At 41.1% G+C, this 26,310-nt stretch overlaps 1 protein-coding gene across 1 annotated transcript in view; it reads left to right on the top strand.

Annotated features, from left to right (window-relative positions):
* The first annotated feature begins 22,423 nt into the window (after positions 1-22,423).
* PGBD5 (piggyBac transposable element derived 5) overlaps positions 22,424-26,310 on the top strand; it is a 151,725-nt gene continuing 147,838 nt past the window's right edge. The window contains exon 1 of the mRNA XM_089668556.1: positions 22,424-23,231. Coding sequence (XP_089524682.1) covers positions 22,667-23,231 — 565 coding nt within the window. The 5' untranslated portion in view covers positions 22,424-22,666. The remainder of the gene's footprint in view (positions 23,232-26,310) is intronic.

A 26,310-nucleotide genomic window follows, 5' to 3' on the forward strand; every position in this document is an offset into this window, starting at 1 on the left:
TCAAGTACACAGCCTCCTAGCCCTACAATACCAGCAATAGCTGCAGGAACTACACCTGCCAGCAGTCCTCCTAAGCAAAAACAGCGCTGCTCCCTGGATCCACAGCAAACTGGTGAGCATGCCACTTATTCATTTTCTCATTCTAATACTACAGAGTTTGTTGAGCGTTTGGAAGATTACCCTGCTGAAAATCTGCCCATAACTGCCGCTGTCATGAAGGATATGCTTATTACTCTTAAAGGTTCCTTGCACAAGGACATGATGAGTTTTGTGACACGGGTGAATGCAGAAGTTGAGCAGCTGGGTGAGCGGGTCAATCATGTGGAAACTAAGATGGGTGAATTTGCGACTGCTCACAACGAATTGGTGGACGCACACAATGAAGAGGAATTGAAGGCGCTGAGGTAAAAAATTAAAGATCGCTCACGCAGGAAAAACAGCAGAGGGGCTAAACACTAATGCTGGCAGTGAACGGGACTGATCCTGCTAACCCTACATTTTTGGGGACACTGTACCAAAGAGGAACTAGTATAGTTCTGTTTGTGATAAATATATTGATCTGTACAAACACTATAATAGTAATGGCGGTACTCAGTGACCTATAGCATGAGTGTGATAGTGTGCAGGCAGTCTAATGCTAGCTCACCCTGGCTGGGAGGGGTGCTAACTGACCCTGATTCTATCTGATGTCGCTTGTGGCAGTAATACAGTAATCAGTGAAAAATTCTATATATTGACACTGTACTAATGGCACTGGCTGGGTGACAGGGTGATCAAAAGATTAATAGAGGCGATCAAAGGGTTAAATGTGCTAATCTAACATGTACGTGTAAAATGTAGTGCTTTTACTCACAGTGCGGTCTTCTCTCTTCTCTCCTTGAACCCACAGGGGATAGAAAAGTCACATTTACAATCGGAAATAGAAAGCGACCTAAGGTTACATCGCTTTGTCCAGAGCCCCTGTTCACCCTCACAATGCAGGCAGGCAAGTGGTTAAAAAAACAAAACACCCTAAAACAATGTTAAGAAAAAATTCTCAATACAGTATTTTTTATTTTATTTTTTTTTACATTTTTTAATTCTTTTATCAGACTAGTGCAATGTTAAAATAGTAACATTGTACTACTCTGGGGGGTGAGCAGGGATTTTTGTTCCCCATTTTGCTTTGCAAGAACAGATGAAAGGTAGTGAGGAAGTATAATAAGGAAGTTGCGCACCTTCAGGCTCCCAAAAAGTCTCACATGTGGTATCCCCATACTCGGTAGAAGTAGAATATATTCTGGGGTGTAATTCCACATATACCCATGGCATGTGTGAGTGGTATATCATTTAAATGACAACTTTGTGTAAAAAAAAAAAGAAAAAAAAAGTTTTTTTGGCATTTTCCAAAAACCTGTGGTAAAAAATTGACTCAACATGCCTCTCAGAAAATAGTCTGGGGTTTCTACTTTTTAAAAAGGGGACATTTATGGGAGGATTGTGCTATCCTTGAATTTCAGAGCCTCTAAAACTGCGATAGGTAGTGAGGAAGTGAAACGAGGAATTTATGCACCATCAGGCTTTCAAAGGGGTCACTGACTTTCGGGCTCCTGTATGTGGCTAGGCTGCCAAAAACTCTCACGCATGTGGTATCCCCATACTCAGGAGAAGTAGCAGAATATATTTTGGGGTGTAATTCCAAATTTACCCATGGCATGTGTGAGCAATATACCATTTAAATGAGAACTTTGTGAAATACAAAAAAAAAATGTCATTTTTCAAAAACTTATGGAAAAAAAAAATCTTCCATGGACTCAACATGCCTCTCAGCAGATAGCTTAGAACGTCTACTTTCCAAAAAGGAGTCACTTGGGGGTGTTTGTACTGCCCTGGCATTCTAGCACTTCAAAAAATGTGATAGGCAGTCAGAAAGTAAAATCTGTGTAAATTCCAGTATCCATACCATAGCTTTGTAGGCTCTATAACTTTCACACAAACCAATTAATATACACTTATTGGGATTTTTTTTTACCAAAGACATGTAGCAAAATACATTTTGGCCTAAATGTATGACAAAATTTGACTTTATTGGATATTTTTTATAACGGAAATGAGAAAATATCATATTTTTTCAAACTTTTTGGTCTTTTTTTTGTTTATAGTGCACAAAAATTAAAAACCCAAAGGTGATCAAATACCACCAAAAGAAAGCCCTATTTGTGGAGAAAAACAACATTACATTTCATTTGGATACAGCATTGCATAACCGCACAATTATTAGTTGAAATAGTGCAGCGCCGAATAACAAAAAATGGCCTGGTTAGGAAGGGAGAGGTAAATCTTCCAGAGGGCAAGTAATTAATATTACTCCTTTACATCCACTCTAGAAAGGAAGCTGTGTTGTCTTTAGTCTCTCGCAGCGTTCATCACGTTGTTGTCCATCCCTAGAGAATGATCTGCTCTCTTCATGGGCCTTAATCAATGGATAGAAGGCTAGCCCCTAGTCCCCTCCAAAAGCCCCTGTCCTGGTTGGGTCTGTCACAATATCCATGGCATGTGTAAGTAATATATCATTTAAGTGACAACTTTGTGTTAAAAAAAAAACAAAAGTCATTTTCCAAAAACTTGTGCAAAAAAATAAATCTTCCATGGACTCAACATGCCTCTTAGAAAATAGCTTAGGATGTCTACTTTCCAAAAAGGGTTCACTTGGGGGATGTTTGTACCACCCTGACATTTTAGCACCTCAAGAAATGTGATAGGCAGTCAGAAAGGAAAAGCTACATACATTTCAGTTTGTAGATGCTATAATTTTCACACAAAACAATAAATATATACTTATTGGTATTTTTTTTACCAAAGACATAGCAGAATACAATTTGGCCCAAATTTCTGACTAAATTTGAGTTCATTGGTTATTTTTGGTCTTTTTTTCATTTATATCACAAAAAATAATCATCTCATTGATGATCGCATAGCATTTGTCCATGTACAAATGGTACCTTTTAGGGAAGACGGGTGAGACCAAGTCCCACACTGTCTTGCCACTGGTCCCCATGTAGTCTGGGCATCCGGGGGGCTCCACTTATTTCAAGTCTGTCAGTGAAATGTACGAGGGACTTGTCTACACAGATGTTTTGTTGGGGCATAATGTATACACATCTGCAAATTTCTGGAAGAGGTAGTTTATGAGGGGCCAAATTTTGGGTGAGCCCATAGGAGACAGCAGAGGGTATTGTCATTGAAATGCATAAAATGTATTATATTCTTATATATTTTCCTGGTCATTGCAGCAGAGAACATGAAAGCAATTCATTATTTTTTGTAATGCCCATATTAAGGGCTAGGCTCAAAAAGGATTTAAATTTGGAAACTGTGATAGGTTTCCACTTGAATTAATAACTGGGGAAGGGAAGAGAGGCGCCCAAGCCTCCAGTGGCTGCCTCTCATCCAGCTCCCAGCGGATCAGGCCATCCATCTGCCTGTGGTTATGGGCTTCTGCTATAATAACATGCCTGCAAACACTTCACCCTTGTGAGTGCAATGTTATATGATTTTAATGATCTTTTTATTAAATTGACATACTACACTATATTGGTTCCTTGGGCGCCTCTTTCCCCTTCCCCATTTATTAATTTCAGATATCGGTCTTCCCAAGTCAGATTGGCATTGGCAGCCTGGTCCCATTAGTGTTTGTATATATGTCTAGTTATACAGCCTTACCTCCAGAATTATCTTTATTCTCACATGCCATAGTATGAAGAATGTGTTACATTGCATCAGGTGTGTTTACTTTTAAGTTGTTACAAGGTTCAGTCAATGACTAGACCACATTGTTACTCAAACACCAGCAGTGAATTATTTCACGGAATTCATTAACAGCACCTGATCTGTGAATGAGTGCCACAGGCAATTTTCTTTTTTTGTTTCCACTTGAATGGTCTGGCTAGAATTTAATTTGGGTTGGCGGCGATGTATTGTTGGGCATAAAGATTATTTTGGTCCACAATCAAGTTGTAGAGGTCTTCAGTGAAAAACAGCTAAAAAAATCAAGGGGTGTTGTTAAGTTCACTGTTTCCACCTGAATCCCTGGCTGGGCTGTGATTGGGGGGATATTGAGTGCTGCTGAATCTGGGGGCAGCCAGTTATGTATTGCAAACACCTCTGGAAGGCTATTATGTGTGTTCAAATTCTCTGTGGCTGTGTTTGCATTCTGCTACTAGTGTTAGCCACCTCACCAGCTTGTACTGCACTTCTGGCACTCGCCGCTTTGCCATGAGATAGTGCAGTGTTGGTGTAAAAAGGCCAGGATGTACTATGCCACTGCTGCCTACCAGCTCACTAAAACATAGTCCAGCACTAGTACCAGCACTCTGCAGCATATGAGCATGTTCATGCATTTCTAGCAGTTCATCAACTTGGGGTCGGCTACACCTGATTTTAGCAGGGACCTCTTCTCCGTTGTCTGAGCTAGCTGTCAAGATTGCCACTGTTTTCTACGGGTTCATATTTTGAGCTTTCAAAATCCTGTAGGCCTCCTCACTAGAGTACCTTTTTTTAGGACATTTTGGACACTAATCAGGGTGAGAACCTAGATGAAGGGTGTTGATGTTGGTGTGCCTTTAGTATTGCTTGTATATGGTATAAAAGGTAATCTACCATTTTTCACTTGCTCTTTCTCTGAGCCCCAGCCAATACATCAAACTTAAGAGGGTGGACAGACTTTCTGTGTATCATCTTTGCTCTTTTATTACAATTCATCAGTAACATAATTTATATCCATTTATGTACTTAGTAATTTTTTCTTTCTTTGTAGTTAGCATTTTGCTTCTCTCAGCACTGTCAGTGTTTTTATTATTATTATGCCTGTTGATATTATCAGAGCTCTAGCAGATTAGGTTACATCAGGGACAGACAAAATAGAATAAATATTCACAGATTATACACAGCAGCCATCACAGATTTATGAAAGACTGAAATTGTCAAGCAATCGATGTTCTTTTAATGATGAAGTAAGCAATGCACACCCTAGGGATTGCTCAAATTATTGCAACACTTGCTCTTGCTTTACTCCTATATACACACAAAAAACAATTGTAGCTTTAGCACTCCTGTGAACTAATAATTCAGATATAGAGTTGTTGGGTTGTAATAATAGACATATTTGATGCAGTATTTCAAGAGTAGAACCTTCATACCAACTGTGAAGCGTGGTGGTAATGTTATGATTTGAGGTTTCTTTGCTGTTTCAGTGCCTAGTCAGCTTGCAGTCATTGAGTCAACCATAAATTCTGCATCATATCAAATGTGCTTGATGAGAATGTGAGACCATCTGTCTGAAAATTGAACTCGAACCAGAAATATATTTTAATGCGATAATCCTCTGAAACACAGTAGAAAATCCACCAAGGGATGTTTCAGAAAGAGAAATGTAGACTAATAGACTAGCCTAGTCTGAGCCTTGATTTAAATCCCATTTGAAATAGGTAGTTCATGAAAGGAAACCCACAAACATTTTACAACTGCAGGAAATTTCTATGGAATAAAATTAAAGTGTGTGTTTGTGTGTGTGGTACTGGTCACATTTTGGAAGGTTTATTTCCTGATGTAGTGTACAGTAAAGCATTTAAAAGCTGTTAGAAATTCTGTATATAGCCGTACAGAACAGATAGTGCACAGTCCACATGTGCTTTTCTACTTGCTTCACTGCAACCAGGAAACAGGAGACTTTATTTCAGAGAAAAGATAAAGTGTTTTACCATAGATGGAGCTACAAACTTATAAACACTGCCATTTACTGAATGAAGAATATATCTCTAATGAATACTGATGATACCACTCAACAACTACTCCTTATATTAGTCTTATTTCGGATCTCAGTTCTATAAATCAATAGCTCTAAAAGTGTCCATGTTCACTAGGAGATGTCATCTCTTCATCAGTAGTTCTGATCCACTTTTGTTTCTCATGGGTTGGACATCTTTCCATCTAATCTCATGAGTCAGGCTCTGGTTTTAATGCTACACAAACAACATAGGACAGATGTTTGGCTGGGATGCCTTTATTACTTCTGGTGGATTTCCTGATTGAAGCCTCTTGTGGTCTGGTTTCTGCATTAATTTCTATTTCTGTGTCACCTTGTTGCTTATCTTCATGTGACACTGATGTGGAATTTCCCTCAATTTGAAGCGTTTGTGTTAGTTCATGACATTTTGAACACACTGAAGGTTCATCTACAATTACATTTCTGCTGATGGTTACCTTGTTTGTGTCTTGGTGTAGAATTTTGTATCCTTTTTGAGATTCACTGTACCCCACAAGTACACCTTCCTTTGCGCAAGCATCCCATTTTGAATGTTTTACTTTTGGGATGTGCACATAGGCTTTGCTTCCAAAATTTTTTAGATGGTTCAAATTCAGGGCATTTCCATTTCACAGTTCATATGGAGTTTTCCATGGTAGTCGATTTTGGGGATAGCATGTGGTCATAATTGCCTCCCACCAGTATGTGATTGGAATATCTGCATCAAACAGCATGGTTCTTCCACTCTCACATAGAGTACGGTTCATTCTTTTCTGCAACCTTCATTTGTTCTGGGCTCTATGGTACAGTAGTTTGAAATATTTTGCCATGCTTTCTGAGAAATGTCTGTGTGTTGTCTGTGTGTTATCACCTGTATATTCAGTTCCATTGTCTGTGCACAATACACTCTGTATTTTGCCAAATGAGTTGCTTACTTAAGCTAAATAATGTTCAAGTTTCTCTGGTACTTCACTTTTGTTGTGCAACAGATATAGTGTGGTTTATCTGAAGTAAGAAAATACCTCTTCTTTCCTGGAGTAAATTTTTCCATTGGACTGCAAAGATCTAAATGAAGTCCAGAGGTGTTTAGGACTTACTCTGCTTTTAGGACATACTCTGACTTTTCTTGTCAGTTTTCCTTTTATATAGCTGGTGCATCTCATTGTTTGATCACATGGACTCATTTTTATTCCCTTTTATTCCCAGTTAATTTCTTTAATATGTCAGGACTTCTGTGCCCAAATCATCTGTGCCACGTGTGAACAAAGTTTGAATGTTTTTCCTCCTTGGCAGTATTAACCACTTTATTGCAGTTCAGTTAATACAGTCCATCTGTAATTTTGGCCTTTGCAAGTAAGATATCCCTTTTTTGTTATAGCAAAACTGTCACCTTGGAAGGTCACTATATTGCCTTGTTTTGTGTACAAAAAGTGGCAACCACCCCAACCTATAACTGGCCTTTGCAACAAGGTACACATGGATGGGCAATGCACATCACAAACAAACACTTACCAGCTAGCCTGCAAAACAACCAAATTGGCCCTAACAGTTTACGTTAAAAACAGAGGGTTTTGTTTGAACACATTTGAAAATATATGACTAAGTTTCAGTGCCCACCCCAAGGGACCTCTGTATATACTTCGGTCCTAACTGTAAATTTCCAGAGCCTCCACAGTAGGTGCAAAACCAACAGAGGGTTTTGTTTCCAAAATATGCAAATATAGGTATAAGCTGCAATGCCCATGCCCAGGGATCTTTATATCTTAAGCCTTGTTTTGTGAGCTTCTTTAACCACTTGCACTCTGGAAGATTTACCCCCCCCCCATCATGACCAGGCCATTTTATGCTATACGGTGCTGTGCTACTTTAACTGACAATTGCAAGGTCATGCAACACTGTACACAAATAAAATGTGCATTTTTCAAAACTGGGTTTTTAATTTTGTTTCACTATAAAAGACCGAAAATGTTAAAAAAAATATTTTGTACTTTTTGCTATAAATCATATCCAATAAAAAATTTAAAAAATTAAATTTCTTCATAAATTTAGGCCAAAATGTGTTTTGTTACATGTCTTTGTTAAAAAAAATCCCAATAAGTGTATATTATTGGTTTGCGTGAAAATTTATAGTGTTTACAAACAATGGTATAGATACTGGCATTTTCTTTTTATTCTAGTTTTGGCCGTGATTAACGACTTATAGTGGGACTGTGATAGTATGGTGGGCATTCTGACACAACTGACACTGGGTGGGAACTGACTATCTGCCACTGACATCTCCAGTGACACTATTACAGTGATCAGTGCTAATAAAAAGCACTGACACTGTACTAATGACACTGATCCACAGAAGTACAGGCAAAAGAGCTTTGACTGTACTTCTCCTTTAACTTCCAGTCTATTCTGACTTTGTTTTTACAGTACAATTTGGTTATGCTTTCTGATCCTTTTTTATTGTTGACTATCACCACCTGTGCTTCTGTAGCTCTTTAGAGTTTTCTGTGGTGAAATATATGTACAGTATCATCAATGGTTCTTAAGAACACCAGACACTGCTAGAGTCTGCACCTTGGTGAAAGTCTTCTACTACCTATTGGGTACATAGAGGATTCACCTCATTCCATGACATCTAAAGTTGACCTAGAGTTACATATATTGATATATAATGTTCATTTGCTTTCCAAATTAAATGGAATTACACTCTTGTGGTCGATGTTTGCCACTAAATAATTGGATTTGTTTGTCCTTGTAGGTAAGCAGGTCTCAGTTGAAGAATTGCTGATGGTATGGGGCAAGAGGTTAACTTCGGCAAATACCTATTATTGAAGGTTCCGATATTATTCAGATTTGTGAGATATGGTCCTTGAGTGAGCAACCAGTGTGTTCTATTGAAATAATGGTGTCATTTCAGCTGAGCACTAGGGAATTAAAGCTTACCCCTAGGGTTCATTCACAGTGGGAGGCTTGATGGTTATATGGGGCCATGACAGAGTTAGAAAAGATATAGTACACTGTGAAATCTCCATGTGAAGAGATATTGTTCATTAGCCTGGCTGTACCAGCTGTATAACTTGTGTAACTCAATATAAAGTTTTAGTGAAAAATGAATTGTAAAGAAAATAATACTTTTATAAAATATTTGCTACAAGCCACACTTTTTTATCCCTTTATGCGGTGGGCAGGTGATCTACCAAAGGCTGCAGAAAGTTATTTTTAAACCACAGTGGCCAGGTCCGGCTGCATGCAGCACTCACAGTTAGCACTTGAACCACATGATTGGTGAGTACATCAGGTCCAAGCAAGGCTGATGCCAACACTCTCTGACCCCATGAACTAATGGGAGCAATCCTGCATTGTGCCTTGAGGTTTGTGGCTCATTCTAGAGCTCCAGCAATGTAAAAATGCCACACAATGTTTCTGCAGCTGGGTCTCAGCTGCCATATTTCTGATGTTTGCTGCATAGTAAATCTTGCTTTGTGTCTTAAGGTTTGCAGCCTATTCCAGTGCTCCAGAACTGTAAAGGTGCCACATAATGTTTCTGCAGCAGGATCATAGTTGCCAAATTTCTGTTTGCTGCAGAGTAAATTTTGTGTTGCAACAAATTCGGCATAATTTAGAGCCTGTGATGATTGTTACTCACATTTTGCACACTGTCTACTTCAAAGTAAAATTTGCCTCGTCTTTTGTTTTATAATTTGTGACCTTGCCAAGTTGCTTTCATTCTGTCTAGTCACTGTACAAAACTTGTGGCTCATGTCTCTCAAATAACACACTCTGATTCTTATTTCAAGATAAAACTTGACTCATCTCTCCCTCTCTTATTGCAGCCTAACCAGGTTGCTTACATATTGCCCAGCTACTGAATATTTGTGGCTATTGCCTGTCAAATAATGCACTTTAATCTTTATTTCAAAATAAAACCTGCCTCCTCTCCCCTAGTTAAATTGCAACCTTATCAAGTTGTCCAGCTACTGAACAATATTTGTAACTATTGTTTATCAAAAATTATCCTCTAATTTTTATTTCGGGATAAAACATACTGGGCAGACTCGCTCAGCTGCACCCATACCATACATTTTGTTTAGCACCAACTGATGCTTGGTCATCAGAGTAGCACCTTCTATAGCTTATCAAAAGGACAATTGCATGTTTTCTAAGAACAAAAGCATCTCCAGAATTGTTCTATACGTTGCAAGGATTTTCAGCAAACTTTGTTGCGGAGTCATATCTTCTGATGCATTGTAAAAACTGATACATGAATTTCAATTACTTCTTACTTCCTGATTACTAATTGTGAAAGTCTGGCAACTATAATCTCTTGATTTGAATCAGTGTTTTGATTAGAGTAAAATGGCTGGGAAAAGCAGAGAGCCAATTTCATGAGGAAGAAATAAAATCACTCAGTGTAAAGTACTACATGAGTGTTGCAATGGTTGCCATGGTTACAAGGAAGCAGCATTTGTTTTTTGCAGTTTTCTAAAATTATGCGCCTGCAGAATTAAACAGACAGGTCATTCTTAATTACATCATAGCTGATGTATAGGTTATACAGCATTGATTATATAACTTTTTAATGAGATTTATTTTTTTTTTAACAATGCAGAACAGTTTGAGCAGTGCGACAGTACTTGGTGGCATAAATTATTTGCGCTGATTGCTTTAAATGGATTGAAAGTAAAGTAGTTTGTACAATCTGCATTAACCTATAGCAACAACCATATTATATTTTGTTGGAAATAAACCACCTGATGAAAACATTTTTTATCTACTGTTCACGCTATAAAGCGAGTTAGTGTATGTGCATTATCTTGCATTAAGGCATATTGCTTAAATAATAATTTTTAATAATCTGGCAGTGCATCTCTAAGCATGAAAAATGACCCTTTATGCTTTTAACACAGCATACTGCAATGCACAGCATGTGCATTGTGGTGTGTTGCAGTGCGATTGCATTGTCCACTACTGTAATAGCGTGTTGAGTGTCTGAATGGCACTAAGTATTGTAGGCCATGTGACCGGCATTAACCCCTTCCCACTGAGAGTATGCATATGAGATATGTGGCCTCAAAGAAGGTGGTCTTTATCCATGGGGCTGCATATATGTGCTACTGTTTATACTGACAGCCTGCTGCACAGTGGCTGCATATATGTGCTACTGTTTATACTGAGAGCCTGCTGCACACCCAGAACAGAGACCGAACTGTCCGGGACAGCTACAAGACTCACACCCACATTAGGGAACTGGGAGGAGCAGTTCTCGATTACCTGTCACTGTGATAGCCCATGATCGGCTATCAGAGTGATCAAATATTGTATAGCAAACCTCTGTGGTTTTTTTCTAGTATTACCTGGAGAAAAAGGTACATTGTATTTTTTTTTTCCTTGCTAAAAGAGAAACGTGTCAGCAAAAAAGTGTGTCAAGGTTATGGTCAAATGTCATGATTAGAGTCAAAGTAAGGGCCAAAGGTCAGGGTCAGTGTAATTTTAAGTAGGATTAAAAAAAAGTTCAGTGTTGGGACCCTTACATTTTAATATATTTATGAATGATATAGAGGTGCCCAAACTAACTATTTCCTTTACTAATAGATGTGCCTGCTGTCAGTGTTGTATAAACTGTAAGTAGCTTCAGCTACCTACATTATACAGTGCTGTGCCCTGACAGCAGTATGTGGAATTCCTGTCTGTTGCTGAAACAAAATTCATTTGGACTGAGTGCTGATCAGACATTCACATGAAACCTTGTATTTTATTAATGTATAAAAGACTTCCTCTGTTTGGCCGAGTTGGAGAGGCAGACAGATGACACAATCCTCACAATCTCAGCCAATCAGAGGAAACTTTGTATGCATTGATAAAATATAGGGCTTTCAGTGAATGGGCGAGCAGCCCTCAGCTAGAGCAGGTGGGAAATCCCTGTACAGCTGCCAGAATACAGCAATGTGTGCTGTATGTAGCTGATGATACATACCGTTTATACAGCACTGACAGCAGGCGCATCTATTAGGCCTCATGCACACTGGATGCTTTGGCAATCTCTCCTAGACACCTTTCCACCTGGCCGCAGCATTTTGGCAGAAAAAAAGCATGACACTTGCAAACATATGTCAATCGCTAGGCACATCAATCATTCGGGTGTCAATTTGTTTAATTGGCCAGAATAAAAACGTATTCTGGCCATTGAAATAAATTAACACTCAAGAGCTAAACATGCCTAGCGTTAACATGCGTTTACACGCATCAAGCTTTTTTTCTCCCAAAACGCAGCTGCTCCTGGAGATGCTGGCAGTGTTGTTTTTTTTTCTGCCTCTAAACCCTCCTGCCTCAAAACTCCTCTAAATGCCTATGTTTGCATACATAGATCCATAGGCTAACACAGGGGTGGACTGACCATTTGGAAACTCGGGCACTGCCCGAGGGCCTGGGGTCAGTAGGGGGCCCCATGAGATGCCCCGGGTACCTTTTTCATAGGCTTTGAGTTTGGGCAAGGACACAGGTGCCCCATGATCCCCTATGGCCCCATGAGTTGTCAGTCCGCCCCTGGGCTAACATGTAGGGGGGTTTAGAGGCAGAAAAAAAGACCAGACGCCCCTAAGAACAGCATTAAAAACGTCCAGTGTGCATGAGGCCTTAGTAAAGAAAGGTTTGTTAAGTAACCCACTAACCCATTACTATTATTATTTTATTTATTTAGAGCCATCATAGACGGTAGCACTTTGAAGTTTGCAGATGCAGCTTACGTTTGAATTTCATTTTGGGACAGACTTGTCAGTTTCAGTACTACAGCAGCTGGATAGTTCCCTTGTTCAAGAGGGTCAAACATTATTTTACAAAACAAAAAATGCATTAAAGCATCTCTGGTATCCCTTTAGATGTGCATGCCACTTGCTTGTCTTCTAATAATACTGCATCAGCCTAACCAGTACTTTGTACACTTATAGTATACTGCATTCAGTTGCCTCGCAATGTTAAAGCATATCTAAAGTTATTTTTCCTTGTTATATGGGGTTTATTAAATAGTCACTACTCACTGCTATAGTTTTGGCTAGTACTAGAGCTGTGCATGATGGAAACATTTGTATAGTTTTCATTTTGGTTTAATTCATTAAGTAAATTCTTTTGTTTTGTCATAATCATGAATGATTTATTTTCGGAACGATTTATTATTTCGGGAGAGTATATATTTGTTGTTCGTATTTTTGGAAATTCTGTTATTCTTTTGTTATCTCGGAAGATTGGCTATATATTCATGTTAACGTAATTGATTAATACATATGTATTCCTTGTGTTGTTACCTTGAATCCATTTCCCCATTCCCAACTGGCTGTGCACATACTAAATAAACTAATGGTCTCGCAAGTTCAACCCCAATGCAAAAAGAATCTTATTAGAATATTCATGCTATGCTCATGAGAATAAAAACAAATGGATCCAAATTAATTTGGATCAATTGGGATCATTCATTACGTTGTTACGTTATTTTGGATGCTTCAAAACATTAACAAAAGGCCCAAACTATCACATCCTGTCATCCGAGTGAAACAAATGAATGAGAATTAATTCATTGTTTTTATTTATTTTGGATTAGTTGAAATTCATTACTATTGTGACATAACAAAGAGACAAAAGTAGAAATGTTCCTTGATGGAAGTTCAGAAAAGAGCCTCTAAATAAAGTAAGCTGCAATTTTTAAACATTTATTTTTGTTATTTTATGTGAATAGGGACATGTAACAAATGTAAAGTATGCATTACCACAATTTTGCTGCAATATGAAGTACCCTTAGAGTTTGTAGCCCCAGGCGATACGTAGTTAGCACGGTTATAGGTTTGCACACAGGGTATGTCAGGTTTGCCTGGGCACACCCTAATCACCCTGTGCGGCACAGATTCCCCCTGCTGCCCTGCCTTCCTCATGTGTCGTTCGCCCTCCTCAGTGCTGCCAGTTTCCCTTCTCTCCTCTCCTGCCGGCTGCTGCAGGGGATGTTTCAGGAAGGAGAGCACGAATAGGGACTGGTAACATTTTTTTTTTCATTTTTCTGAATGAACACAGTGAGCGATTGGTACTGTGTTAATTCATAACAGAAGCATAGTAAACTGTGTTTACTATGCTACAGATTATGAATGAACAGGAAGCCACTCAGCACACAGCACTTCCTATTCATTCACTGTACTGTACTCTGCTGACACCATCCACTGCTCTAATGACACCCACCACTGCTCTACTGACACAATCCACTGCTCTACTGACTGACACCATCCTCTGTCCTACTGACACCAACCTTTGCCCTACTGACACACCCCCTGCTCTACTGACTTCATCCACTGCTCTTATAAGACAGTATGTTTGTGTGTGTGTATACATACATACATACACACACACCCTCCCTCTAATGCAATAGGCTGCGTATATCTATGAGCATCCTAGATACACATAATATAACTGGATACTAACATTGATAGGTAAAGTTGATCCAGGGAATATCCGATTGTCTCTTGGGGGATCAGGAAGGAACTTTTTCCGCTGCAGGAACAAAGTGGATCATGCTTTGCTCGGTTTTTTTACCTTCCTCTGGATCAACTGTAGTTATAGGATTATACCATTTTTTTACGGTTGAACTGGATGGACTTTAGTCTTTTTTCAGCCAAACTAACTATGTAACTATGTAGCACAGTGCATAGAATTAAAATGTATTAGGTGCAGGTAGTAATAAAAAAGGATAACTCATCTTCATAGTCTTTATTTAGAAAACTATAGCTGTAGCCAATAAGACATTTTTAAAATTAAAACCATTTAAAGTCTACAAAGTCACACTTCCAAAAATGTCTGGTGTCAACACAGACAAGAAAATAGCTATGATTTCTTGCACTGAGTCAATGTAAATGGACAAATATTAAGTAGTGCTTTATCACAACCCATGCCTAAGATGTGAGTTGGAGGATGGAGTTAGCTTTGCTGATGCTACATAAACTTGATCTGTCTTTATTATATTTGTTCTTAATGTTTGCTCAGTGCATTTGGATGTCCTAATACTCTTACATGACAATGCTTTTATATATAGTATAATAATTTCAAGTAAATAAAATAAGCACCAGTGAAAAGGCTATTGGTGAATACTGCACAAATCTATCACATTTGGTTAGATTTTTATTTGATTCCAAAAGGAACCAATCATTCTAAAACCCAGCTAGTACAGAATGTTTTATTTAGCTCTGAGATGAAAATCTGTGAAGGTATTACTATTTCACAGTAGGATATGGACCTCCTTTGCATTTTGTGATGTTGGCTCACCTGATTTGTATTGGACAGTGCAGGGAACACAGTTAAAGGCAACTAGCCAGTGATGCCTGTTTATAGAAGTATCAAACACAAAAATATTTGATATTACAGTTTACCAATTCTTTGATATAGTTGCTGCATCAGTTTAATTTGTTTTAGGCTTTTTGGGGGTTAAATCTGCTGGTGCAATTAACACTACCCTTTCCCCAGATTGATAGTGCTGATGTCGAAAGGTGTCTCTATTGCTTCTCTTTTCAGAGTGGAGACACTCCACTCTGGCTGGCTGGTCTAGTATAGAAAAAAAAGGAGATAAGGCCTCTTAAAATAAAACAAATGCAACCACTATATTAAAAACCCCTGTCTGGGATAAAAATGGCCCCTCTCCCTTCCACCCCCTTTAACTGATCACATTATTAAAAAAAAAAAAAAAAATCACTGGCTAGAATTCTGCTCTTCTTTTTATGTCTTGCATGGGTCCTTCTTCAGGTGTCCACATCACTGCTTGTGTGATATAGATACCTGCTTCTGAATGGCTGCTGGTGGGGTCCTTTTAGGAGACACCATCATTTCAGAGGGACGGTGGTGAACTTTTGGCCTCAAGGCACTATTGCAGTGCTGTATCAGCGGCCCCCAGCACCCAAACTGGTGGCACTGAGAGGCCTAGAAGGGGGACTTAGGTGAGTATATCTGCCTTTACCAGGTAAGGGGAGGGGAGACACTAGTCTGATAGGTTAGCAGGGGTTGGGAATGTTAGGGTTAAAAAAAAATAGGTTTTGCCCGGAGAGGGGCATTAAAGGCAATTTATGGTACATAATACACTTTCCTTTTATAACATCAGCATTGTCTATTAGTATATTATAATATAAGTATAATAATATATTTGACAAACCAATATGAGCTTACCAGAGAATTTCCCTTTCATGTTGTGAGTGCCGCCTGTCTGGTGACCATCTCTTTCCATAAGTTCCTGCATTCTGTGCAGCTTCTTCTCTGTTTACATTCAGTTTTACATTCAGTCATGTTTTCAAAATGTAAAAGTCAGCAGCTACAAAAGCTGAAGCTGCTGACTTTTAATAAACAGAAATTCTCCTGTCCAGGGATCCAGTGCCATCCTGACCCGGGCCAGTTCTTCACCACTCTTCAGGTCCCTGATATGGCATCTTAACTGTGGGAAGCCATGTCCCAGGAGGTTGTGGGCAGAAGGAAGAATGTCTGATGGAATCGCTGCGGTGATCCAAATGGAAATGGGAGCGGGTATCTCAGAAAACTGGGTACCTGCTTCCCCCATGCCAAATATGTCAGAGGAGGGGGGCAGTAAGAAGAAAAGCGGAACTTCCCATATTGGTTGAGTTCCTGTTTAAGGATCACATATCCCATGTGATTCCACCTCCTAAAACTCCTCCTCTCAGTACCTCTGTAGTTCAGAAGGCAGGCTCTGTGAAATGTGTAATACAACAGTACTTACCCACAGGGCATAGTGAAAACAGGACACAGAATTCAAGGAAGTAAATGTGTGGGATTTTCATAAAGTAAAGTTTACAAACTGCCGGAAAGGAGTAGGCTAGAAATAATTGAAATACAATGTGGAAATCAATATAGGATTTTACATTTTGACCATAGATATACTTTAAAGTAGTATTAAAGTCATTTTTTAAAATTGCTGACAGATAGGGTTTTTGGAACAGAAGAGACCCTATCAGTCTTATCTGTCATAAATGTTTCCTCCTGCCTGTCAGCTGTCACGTACACTGAGACGTTCATATGCAGCTTAGCATTCATTTAAGGCACCCAATTTTTGCTGTGATTATGTGACAATCCTGTCCACGTGCAGAAGTGACATAATGGTGACCCAGTCATTCAAGTGGCTGAACAGACGGATCCTGGAGGGAAGACCAGGTGAAGATGAAAGTGCCCAGGGCCCGCGGGAGCGGTGAGGGTTCATTATTACATATAAGTCTGTCATAATGTGCTAATATGCAAACATACTACCACATTATGGTGCAAACTACCTGGGAGCCCAGGTAAGTAAAAACAAAAGTGGATCTTCCCCCTCAAATATACTATCCATACTTTCCACCCCTTCTATGGTCCTCTGCACTGATAGTGCTCCTTTTTGCTTTCTTTATTTATCTTGTTTGTTTTACTAAATTGCCCAACTCCCAGGAGGCAAAACCTTTAATTCAGTAAAGGAGGAGGGTGTGAGCCTAGCCATGTATCATTGGGAGGGCGCTGACTGAATGCGGAAGAGCGGGCAGCCTCTTGATGAGGACACACCAAAACATAGTGGTTCAGGATTGAGCACTGCCAGAACAGAAGAGGGTCTCAGGTGGACAATGCTGGATCCGCTGGGTGGGTGAATTTGCAATGTGTTTGCTGTGAGTTTGCAGGGAGTCAGGGCTTGTTCACAGCAATGAACCTTATTCAATCAGCGCAATCTATCAAGAGTGACAAAATCTTTTGTGAACAAAAATTAATAAACCATAAATAAATAAATGTTAAGTGAAAATCCAACACACTCACTTGTTGCTTGCTGAGCACAAGTAAAGTGAATCTCACCTCACTCTCTCTATATATTCCTCAATAAAATGTGCAGTGCAACTCCATATATTCACCCCCCCCCCCTTTTTTCTCAACAATGAATATGCCACTAACTGTGATAAATAATATTAATCATCATATACATAAAAGTCCCATAAACACAACGTCCATAAAGTCCACCCAATAGTGTTTATAAATGAAACTGTGAATATCCCCATCTTTTCCAATATATGGTGCACCAGCACGCCAGGTGAAAGACCTGCTCACCTCAGGAATTAGTAATATACGCTCATCTGGATAATCTAAGCTTCTTCCCATTCCAATCCAAATCTTCCGTCTAACTCCTCTTGCCCTCCTTTTGCTCAGACATCCAGCAGAGATGATCTCATGTAACAAAAAGGCCAACACATAGTGCTCTCCATATAACACTTTATTATTCCCCCACTTAAATTATACTTACAGATATAAAAACAAAGATCGCATAAAATCAGTCCACATCCAGCTCACCACAAGTGTGGTTTCTCAGGCTTGGCTCCTCTCTCCTAGATGCGCTGTGCCCCTTCTCAGGGCTTCCTCAGTAGGCGGGTAGCCGGGGAGCCCGAGCCCTTTTATAGCCAAAATGTCACTAATTCAATTTTCTCAATACATTGTAAGATAGAGACACCAGCAGCCAAGAAAAAACCTTGGCATCTTGAGAGCATTTTTAACTCGCCTTTAATGCTTATTCAACAGCACACAAACTCAATGAACAACTCGCATTAACGCAATAGGCATGTTTGTTAAGCATTAGTATTTTGAGCAAGTGTGAACAAGGCCTTAAAGTGGTTCTAAAGGCTTAAGGTTTTTGACCTTCATGCATTCTATACATCAGCGGGCATTAAATGGTGGACCGCAGTCCAAGAACGGCCCGAGCAGCGCTCCCTTCTGGACCGCCAGCCTGCCAGACTGGAATGACAGATCCGCCGCTCAGCAGAGCAGTTGTCGCGGCAACTGATGACATCAAGTGTGCGCCCCACCCCTTGCAGCTCACTGTCTCCCACTCCCTGCCTGTACACGAACACACAGCTGATCCTTCAGCAAGGATCCTGACAAGCTCCTGTCTGCCCTTAAGGTAGGGTGTGGTCTTACAGGGGCACTCTGATGGGCGCATTTATATTAAGGGACACTCTGATGGGCACATTTATATTAAGGGACACTCTGATGGGCACATTTAATGTTTAAGGGTCTTAGAATGTGCCCATCAGAGTGCCCCTTAGCATAAAATGTGCTCATCAGAGAGCCCCTTAACATAAAATGTATCCATCCGAGTGCCCCTTAATACAAATGTGCTCATCAGAGTGCCCCTTAATATAAAATGTGCCCATCAGAGTGTTCCCTAATATAAATGTGCCCATCAGAGTGCCCCTTAATATAAATGTGCCCCTTAACATAAAATGTGCCAATCAGCATGGCCCTTATTTTATGTTAAGGGGCACTCTGATGGGCCCATTTTACGTTAAGGAGTACTCTGACAGGCTCATTTTATGTTAAGGGGCACTATGATGGGCACGTTATGTAAAGGGGGCACAAATGGGCACATACTGTGGAAAGGGGCACTCTGACAGGAATACCTGATGTAACGTGTCAATCTGATGGGGATACCTGATGTAAGGTGGCAATGTGATGGGGATACCTGTTGTAAGGTGGCAATGTGATGGGGATACCTAATGTAAGGTGGCAATGTGATGGGGATACCTGATGTAAGGTGGCACTCTGATGGGGACAACTGATGTAAAGGAACACTCTGATGGGGACAACTGATGTAAAGGAGCACTCTGATGGGGACAACTGATGTAAAGGAGCACTCTGATAGGCACACCTGATGTGATGGGAATACATGATGTAAAGTTGCACTCTGATGGTGAAACCTAATGTAAGGGGGCACGCTGATGAGCACACCCTATTCGGACCTCGGCCAGAAGAAAATGTTAGTGACCGGACCTCCTTGAATATTATTTCAATACCCCTGCTATACATGAAGGTAAAAAACCTTCAGTGTGCAGCTTCCCCTTCAGCCCCCCATCACTTACCCAAACCTGACTGCGATCCAACGCTTTGCACAAGACCAAAAGCTCTCCTGGGTCTCCTTGTTCTCATTGGCGGAGACACAGTAGTAGGAGCCATTGGCTCCCACTGCTGTCAATCACAGACAGTGAGGGGGTAGTAAGGGGGCCAGGCCAAGCCGAGCTGTGTATATCACAGACACTCAGAGGCAGCTAGGGAGCGAGAGTGCATAGGTGCTCATTGGGGGGAGGGGCCAGGGGCACCAATGGGGGACTTGAAATGAAGAGGATCGTGGTTGCTCTGTGAAAAACCATTGCACAGAGCAGGTAAGTATGACATGTTTGTTATTTAAAAAAAAAATGTGAACCTTTTAATATCACTTTAAAGAAGAACTCTGGGGGAAAAAAAATTATTTTCCCATGCATTAGGGCTGTACCTGCACTACATGGTTTAACTGCTCATTTTATCCAGGGGCGCAAGGAAAAACTATACTTGACCAATCCTTTGGAAAACAGCACTCCCCCATGTCCAGTGGCAGACTTTTCCTGCTGACCTCACATCCAAAGCTGGTCTGTGGGTATGATGACCTCAGGAACAGTACATTCACAAGACAGTTAGCGTGCGGGGGACAGGAGGGGCAGGGACCGGTCTTGTGCTCGGAGGACTGGTGGATTAGGTAAGTATATCTCCACTCTGAAATCCTCTAGACAAAAATCAGCAGGTAACCCATGCAGTGTGAGCACAGCTCCTCTGCATGGGAACATGAAAAAAAATTCCAGGAGGCCTTCTTTAAAAGAGAAGTTTGTGGGGGGGGGGGGGCCCTAAATAATACTTACCTAGGTAGATGCTGCATCTGTCCCCCTGCTGGCTCTAAAGCTGGCCATATGAAAATTATTTTCGATGAGTGGATGAATGTCGTTCGAAAATTCTCTTTTACATTTAACATTTGATTTTAAAATGAATGTAATTTCTGACCGATAACCACATACACTGGCCGAAAATTTGTTTGAACGAGAAAACTTTTCCTTCCTTCCCCTTTGAATTTTCCCATCCCTGCTGTTGAAAACGAACATGGATTTGACCCTCACTAACGATTAGAAGATCAAACGAATATTCTTGAAGCAAAAATTCTTGAATGAAAATCTATACGTGTATGGCAAGCTTAAGTGTGAGAACTCAGTGATCACATGACCACTGATCGCTGAGTTCTCACCACCACTGTGAGCAGAGAGCTGTGCATGTCAGTCACTGTAGAGCTGGGCTGTGTAGGGGGAGGGTGTGGCTGGCTCAGGCTTTCAGCGCTTTGCTGAGAGGCTGAGCAAGGTACCGCTCCAGACTCTGGCGTGGATCCCAACTTTAAAGCTGGGATCTTTCCCCAGCCTGGACCGGCCGAGTGATATCAGCTGACAGCGGGCTTAAGCCCACTGTCAGCTGAAAACGGGTCACATGAGTGCAGAACAAACTGCACTCCTGTGATCCACAGAAGTAAAGCCAAAAGAGCTTTGGCTGTACTTCTCCATTAAAGTGTTACTAAACCCAGGACCCTGCATTCACTATATCCAGTCTCCCACAATACACAGAAATGCAATTATTTTAGTAAATATAATCTGCTAAATACCTTTTCTCATCAGCAGTTAGAGCAGTCTTGTGACTTCTATCAGTGTCCAGCAGAGCACTGGTTAAAGCTTGTAGGAGGAGTTTTCATTCTCCCCTGACTGTCCTATGAGGCTGCAGGAAACCTGACCCTCTCTCTGGATAGCGCTGATTGGCCCTGTGCTGATCGCATACACTCGCCCAAGAAAAAAAAAATCTAGTAATACACACCAAACTGATCATGTGTGACTTGCCCCCAAGGCTCTGTTCTATCAGCAGATTGATTGGGAACAGTAGAAGAAGGGGAGGATCAGAGAAGTTAGAATTAAACATCTTTTTAACACAATGCAGAGGATTAACCTCTTAGGTTTCACAGTGAGTATAACAAGCATGCTTTACTGCATATACAGACTGATTTTACTGTTGTGGCTTTAATAACACTTTAAACCCAGGTTCACACTGATGTGGTCTTGAATTCACAGCGTTTTCTGTGCGAATTCCGCACCGCATCAGAATCGCACCCCATTCAAGCGAACCGCTGCGGGTGTGTGTTACCAACACCCTGAAATCGGTCCGCATAATGCGGTGCAATGTGCAGAATCGGATTGCATAAGGTGTGAATACCCATGCGATCCGATTCTAGCACCGACCAAAAGAAGGGCCTTGCACCTTTGTGAGTGGGTGCAATTAGAGCCATCTAAAATGTATGGCTCCAATCGCACTGCACACAAATCGCATGTGATTCGCACAGGAGTGCGGTGTGGTGGCTGTGCGAATCACATGCGATATACTCCAGCACATATATGTGACCCCGGATTTAGGATTGGTAAACTGCAATAAATTACATTTTTGTTTTTGGAATATACTGTGTCTCTTTTATGTTCTGTAACACAAGTTTGTATTTGTACACAATATCTACATAATATAAACATAGAATGCTACTTGGTGAGATGAGTAGAAATCTCTCGTCGTATTTAGGTGAGTACACACTGAACTCCCTGGGATTCGTCCCGAGATGCATGAACTGTTCTCCTAGGACCTCCAGACACCTCTCCAGGGTCCTCAGCACCCATGGAGGAGTGAGGAGCCCGCACATCTACAGGGAGGCCAGGGATGCCTGGCTTCATGTCACAATGCTACTCTATGTAATCGCCTTGATTTCTATTTAAACAATGGCCTGAATATGCCTGGATGTGGGCAGATGTTCTCCTTTCTAGCCTGAAAAGTAGGCTGTGTGCAACCTCCATGCATCCACTTGTAAAGGATCGCCCTTAGAAGGAGGCTGGAGAAGAAAAGGCGGATCTGGCAAGTCAGGGAGGGGAGAGGAAGAGCCTTCTTCCCAATCCCTACAATGCACAGTCACTCCCATCTTCTGTCATATGCACGGTGAGTCGGTGCAGATTGTAGAAGGCAGAGAGCAGCAGACGGTGCAGGATGATGATGGTGTCTGAGTCCCCGACAAGTGTCCCCGGCAATAGGAAGAAGATGGGGCTCTCCTTGCTGGAGGCGGCTCGATCCCGCTACGAGAGCCTCCAGATCTCTGATGACCTTTTTGGGGAGTCCGGAGAAGACAGCAGCGGGAACCCCTTTTATAGTACCTCCCCAGACTCCCGATCTTCAAGCAAAGGCGGTTCCTCTGAGGACGAGGATGGGGGACGTGGAGAGGACCCACCTAGCTTCATAGAAGGGGACGTAGATAACCAGACAGGTTCTGGATTGTTGGGTGATCCCACCAACTTGACATCCAGGCCAGAGGCAGCTGATCACAAATTGGGGAAACACAACCTATCCCAAGGAAGGAGCAGACCAAAGAGGAAGGGAAAAGCTGAAGATGGGGGGATACCTGCTGCAAAGGCAAAAGATAACCCTGAAGATGAAGGTGAATGGGGTGAGGTGCCTAGCCAGAAGACACAAGCAAGGCTTGAAGACCTGAAGGAGGAGGAGGGATGGTCACACACCCTTCAAGATGTATCCTCCCCTAGCTTCAAGGAGACAAGCGGTAGGAAATCGCCTGCAGATAATTCTATCACTATTAGAGATTCATCTCTTAATCCAGCTCATACCTTGTACTATTTGTGTAGATGGAGCAGCAAACATGCTCTCTTGGGTTTTTCATACCTGCTTGGCTCTAATTATGATGATGCTATAATGCTTTAAATGAAACACTCATTCTAGTATGGTGTGCTACAAGTATATGGTTGCTGGCTTGCACTCATTTCTACAGAAATGAATTATTTGACCTGTTGATCTAGAAGACTTTGTGCTGTAAAGGGAAACACACAAGTGCCTGAGGCTCGGTCTCTGTATACACCAGCCTTTGTCAACCTCTTTACCCCTGGGGAACCCTTGAGAAAATGTCCTGGTCTCTGGGGACTCCTGCTAAATTTAATCTATTGGGTCAGTGGAAAGAATGCCCTCTCACCTACAATGGTGGTCAGAATGCCACCTTCACAGAAAAGGAAAAAGATCTTTGGTGTCATGCAGTTGGCTCTGCTATGTGGCACTGGGCCCGAAACTATGTAGGCATTAGATGGAAGGTCAATCAGACACAGCTCTAGTAGCCCCTAGAGGAACCCTGGCTGAGAATGGCAGCTATAGACCAACCTACAGGAGATCAGTGTTTTGCGCTAAAAATGTGGCAACCTTATTCCTCATAAAGCATGCTAATTAACATATTAGTAAACTATATGTATTTACTGTATGGTCTTTGATACCAATTTTTTGGGCATATATACTAGAGCACATGTGTTAGGATGCTAGCTAAAGAAAGTTGTAAATCATCAGTTTTGTTGTCTTGGGTCACCCCAGTAAACAAGCTTTATAGGCCTGAAATGTATCTAAGATACATTCATTTGTTATTTTTTACTGGCATTTTAGGAAAGGTTGTTTTATCTCCTACTATTAATTTCATCTAGATATGCTTCCAATAAGGCGGACGTTAGAGGAATCTGGTTTTAGAGTTGACAATATGAAATCCATCAATTCCCCCATCCATGCTAAGTAGCATGGATAGAGAAATTTCACCTGACAACTATTGAATTCAGCAGCTGCTGCTCCAGCGTTTGCCAAATACCTGAACAGTGCTTCCATCAGATTATATGAATGCACTTTTCGGTTATGGCTTTGACAAAAGTTGAGTGAAAAAGTGGCATTTGACAAGTGCAAGGTGTGGGAGGGCCAGCTGCAGCTTGAATTTTGTCTAGTTCATCAGGAATTGGCAAAACGTAGAAGTGTATGACCTTCTTTAGGTTGACGAAACTTATTCACTGTACTGTAGTTATGGAGCAGCATTATTACCCTATCATAGAAGATTGGTATGACTATAGAACTGCTTTCCCTTCTCACCTAGATGGCAGAGACGGAGACTAAAGCTGCCCATAGATGATGCAATTTTCTTTCCTGCAACCACAGATCCTAATGTGCATGGACACATAGCATAACATGGAGCTGCTTCGACAGGCAAAATGAAAAACTCCTATAGAAGCAGTAATTTTTTTTTTTAAGCCAGTGTGCATGGACCCTAAATGGTGTACTGGACAGCCCTGGATTTCTTGCAGGATCAACCTAAATTTTTTACCTTATTGAACAGATCCATTAAAACACTTTTAGGGGTCATTCACACTAGCTGTTGACTGGTTGAAACACATTTTTTACCCCCCCCCCCCAACCACTCCACGTTAGCTGCAGAGGCAGCAGCCAGGAGTGCTTTGCCAAGCCTACCCACGCAGCACCCCTCAACATGTGTGCAACACGTGGTTGCAACCTGCTTGGTTCAAGGGGTTAAAGCAAGCAGTAAGAAAGTGATGCAACACCTCCCCACCACCTGTTAGATGCTCTTTGAAGAGTGATATGAATGCAAAATACTCTTCAGAGACCAAAGCAAGTGTGAACAAGCCCTTAATGTGGACCAAAATAGAGCAAAATCATAATGTTTGTTATTTACATGGAAATTGTGCTTTTAAATACCAAACTCAAACTCACAATTTACACTATGCTGATTTACATGGTGGTGGTCACCTGTAGTATCTAGTGCCATGTTTTTGATGCAGGGCAGCAAACAAAATTGAAAGTATGTTTGTTATGGCCAGCACTCCTTATTTAGTATATTTTTCATAAACATATGCCAGAGTGGTTTTGCACAAAGCAGCCTGGATCCTCCTTTTTTCGGGTTCCCCGCAGGCTCTCCTGGCTCCTCCTTTCTGCCAGGTGCCCCATAGCAAGCAGCTTGCTATTGGCGCACCCGCTGCTCCGTGTGTTCATTCTGTGTCATGCACATTGCTGGATCTTGATGAGGCTCAGGTAAGTATTGAGGGGGCTGCACACAGAAGGTGTGTATTTACTTTCATGCATAGAATGCATAAAGGTAAAAAATCTTGAACCTTTACAACCACTTTAAATTCAATGAGCCCATTCACACCTGTGTGCTGCACTGGTAAAAATGAGGCGTGACGGAATTTATTGTGCATGTCATGCGTAATACAATAATACAATTGTGTAAAATACACTAGAACACATGTTAAAACATGCACAAAAAAAAAAAAATGGATGAAAGCAGACACAGTTAGTGGTTTTAAAGGCTCAAGGTTTTTTACCTTCATGCATTCTATGCATGAAGGTAAAAAACCTTCCCTGGGCAGCAGCTCCCCCAATACCATTGGCTCCCGCTGCTGTCAATCACAGCCAGTGAGCCAATGAGGTGAAAGAAGGGACAGGGCTGAGTCACGGCTCCATGAATAGATACATGGAGCAGTGGGTGCCCCCATAGCAGGCTGCTTGCTGTGGGGGCACCCAATAGGAAGGAAGGGCCAGGAGTGCCTGCGGGGGACCCGAGAACAGGAGTATCCAGGCTGCTCTGTGCAAAACCACTGCACACAGCACGTAAGTATAAAATGTTTGTTATTTTTAGAAAAAAGTTAACAAAAGTTAAATGGGAATCCAGCCTAAAGCCAAAGTTATTTTTTCACATTTGGATATAGTAGGTAAGGGTTAAAATCCATGTAATTTTTTGCCATCTATGTCCATTTGGGGAGATAGCTCTTTACTTCTTATCTTGTAAACAAGTTTCTCCAAAGAGTGAA

This window comes from Staurois parvus, unplaced genomic scaffold (genome assembly GCF_062004578.1).
Source record: "Staurois parvus isolate SC_StPar_1 unplaced genomic scaffold, SC_StPar_1.0 ptg000059l, whole genome shotgun sequence".
NCBI lineage: Eukaryota > Metazoa > Chordata > Amphibia > Anura > Ranidae > Staurois > Staurois parvus.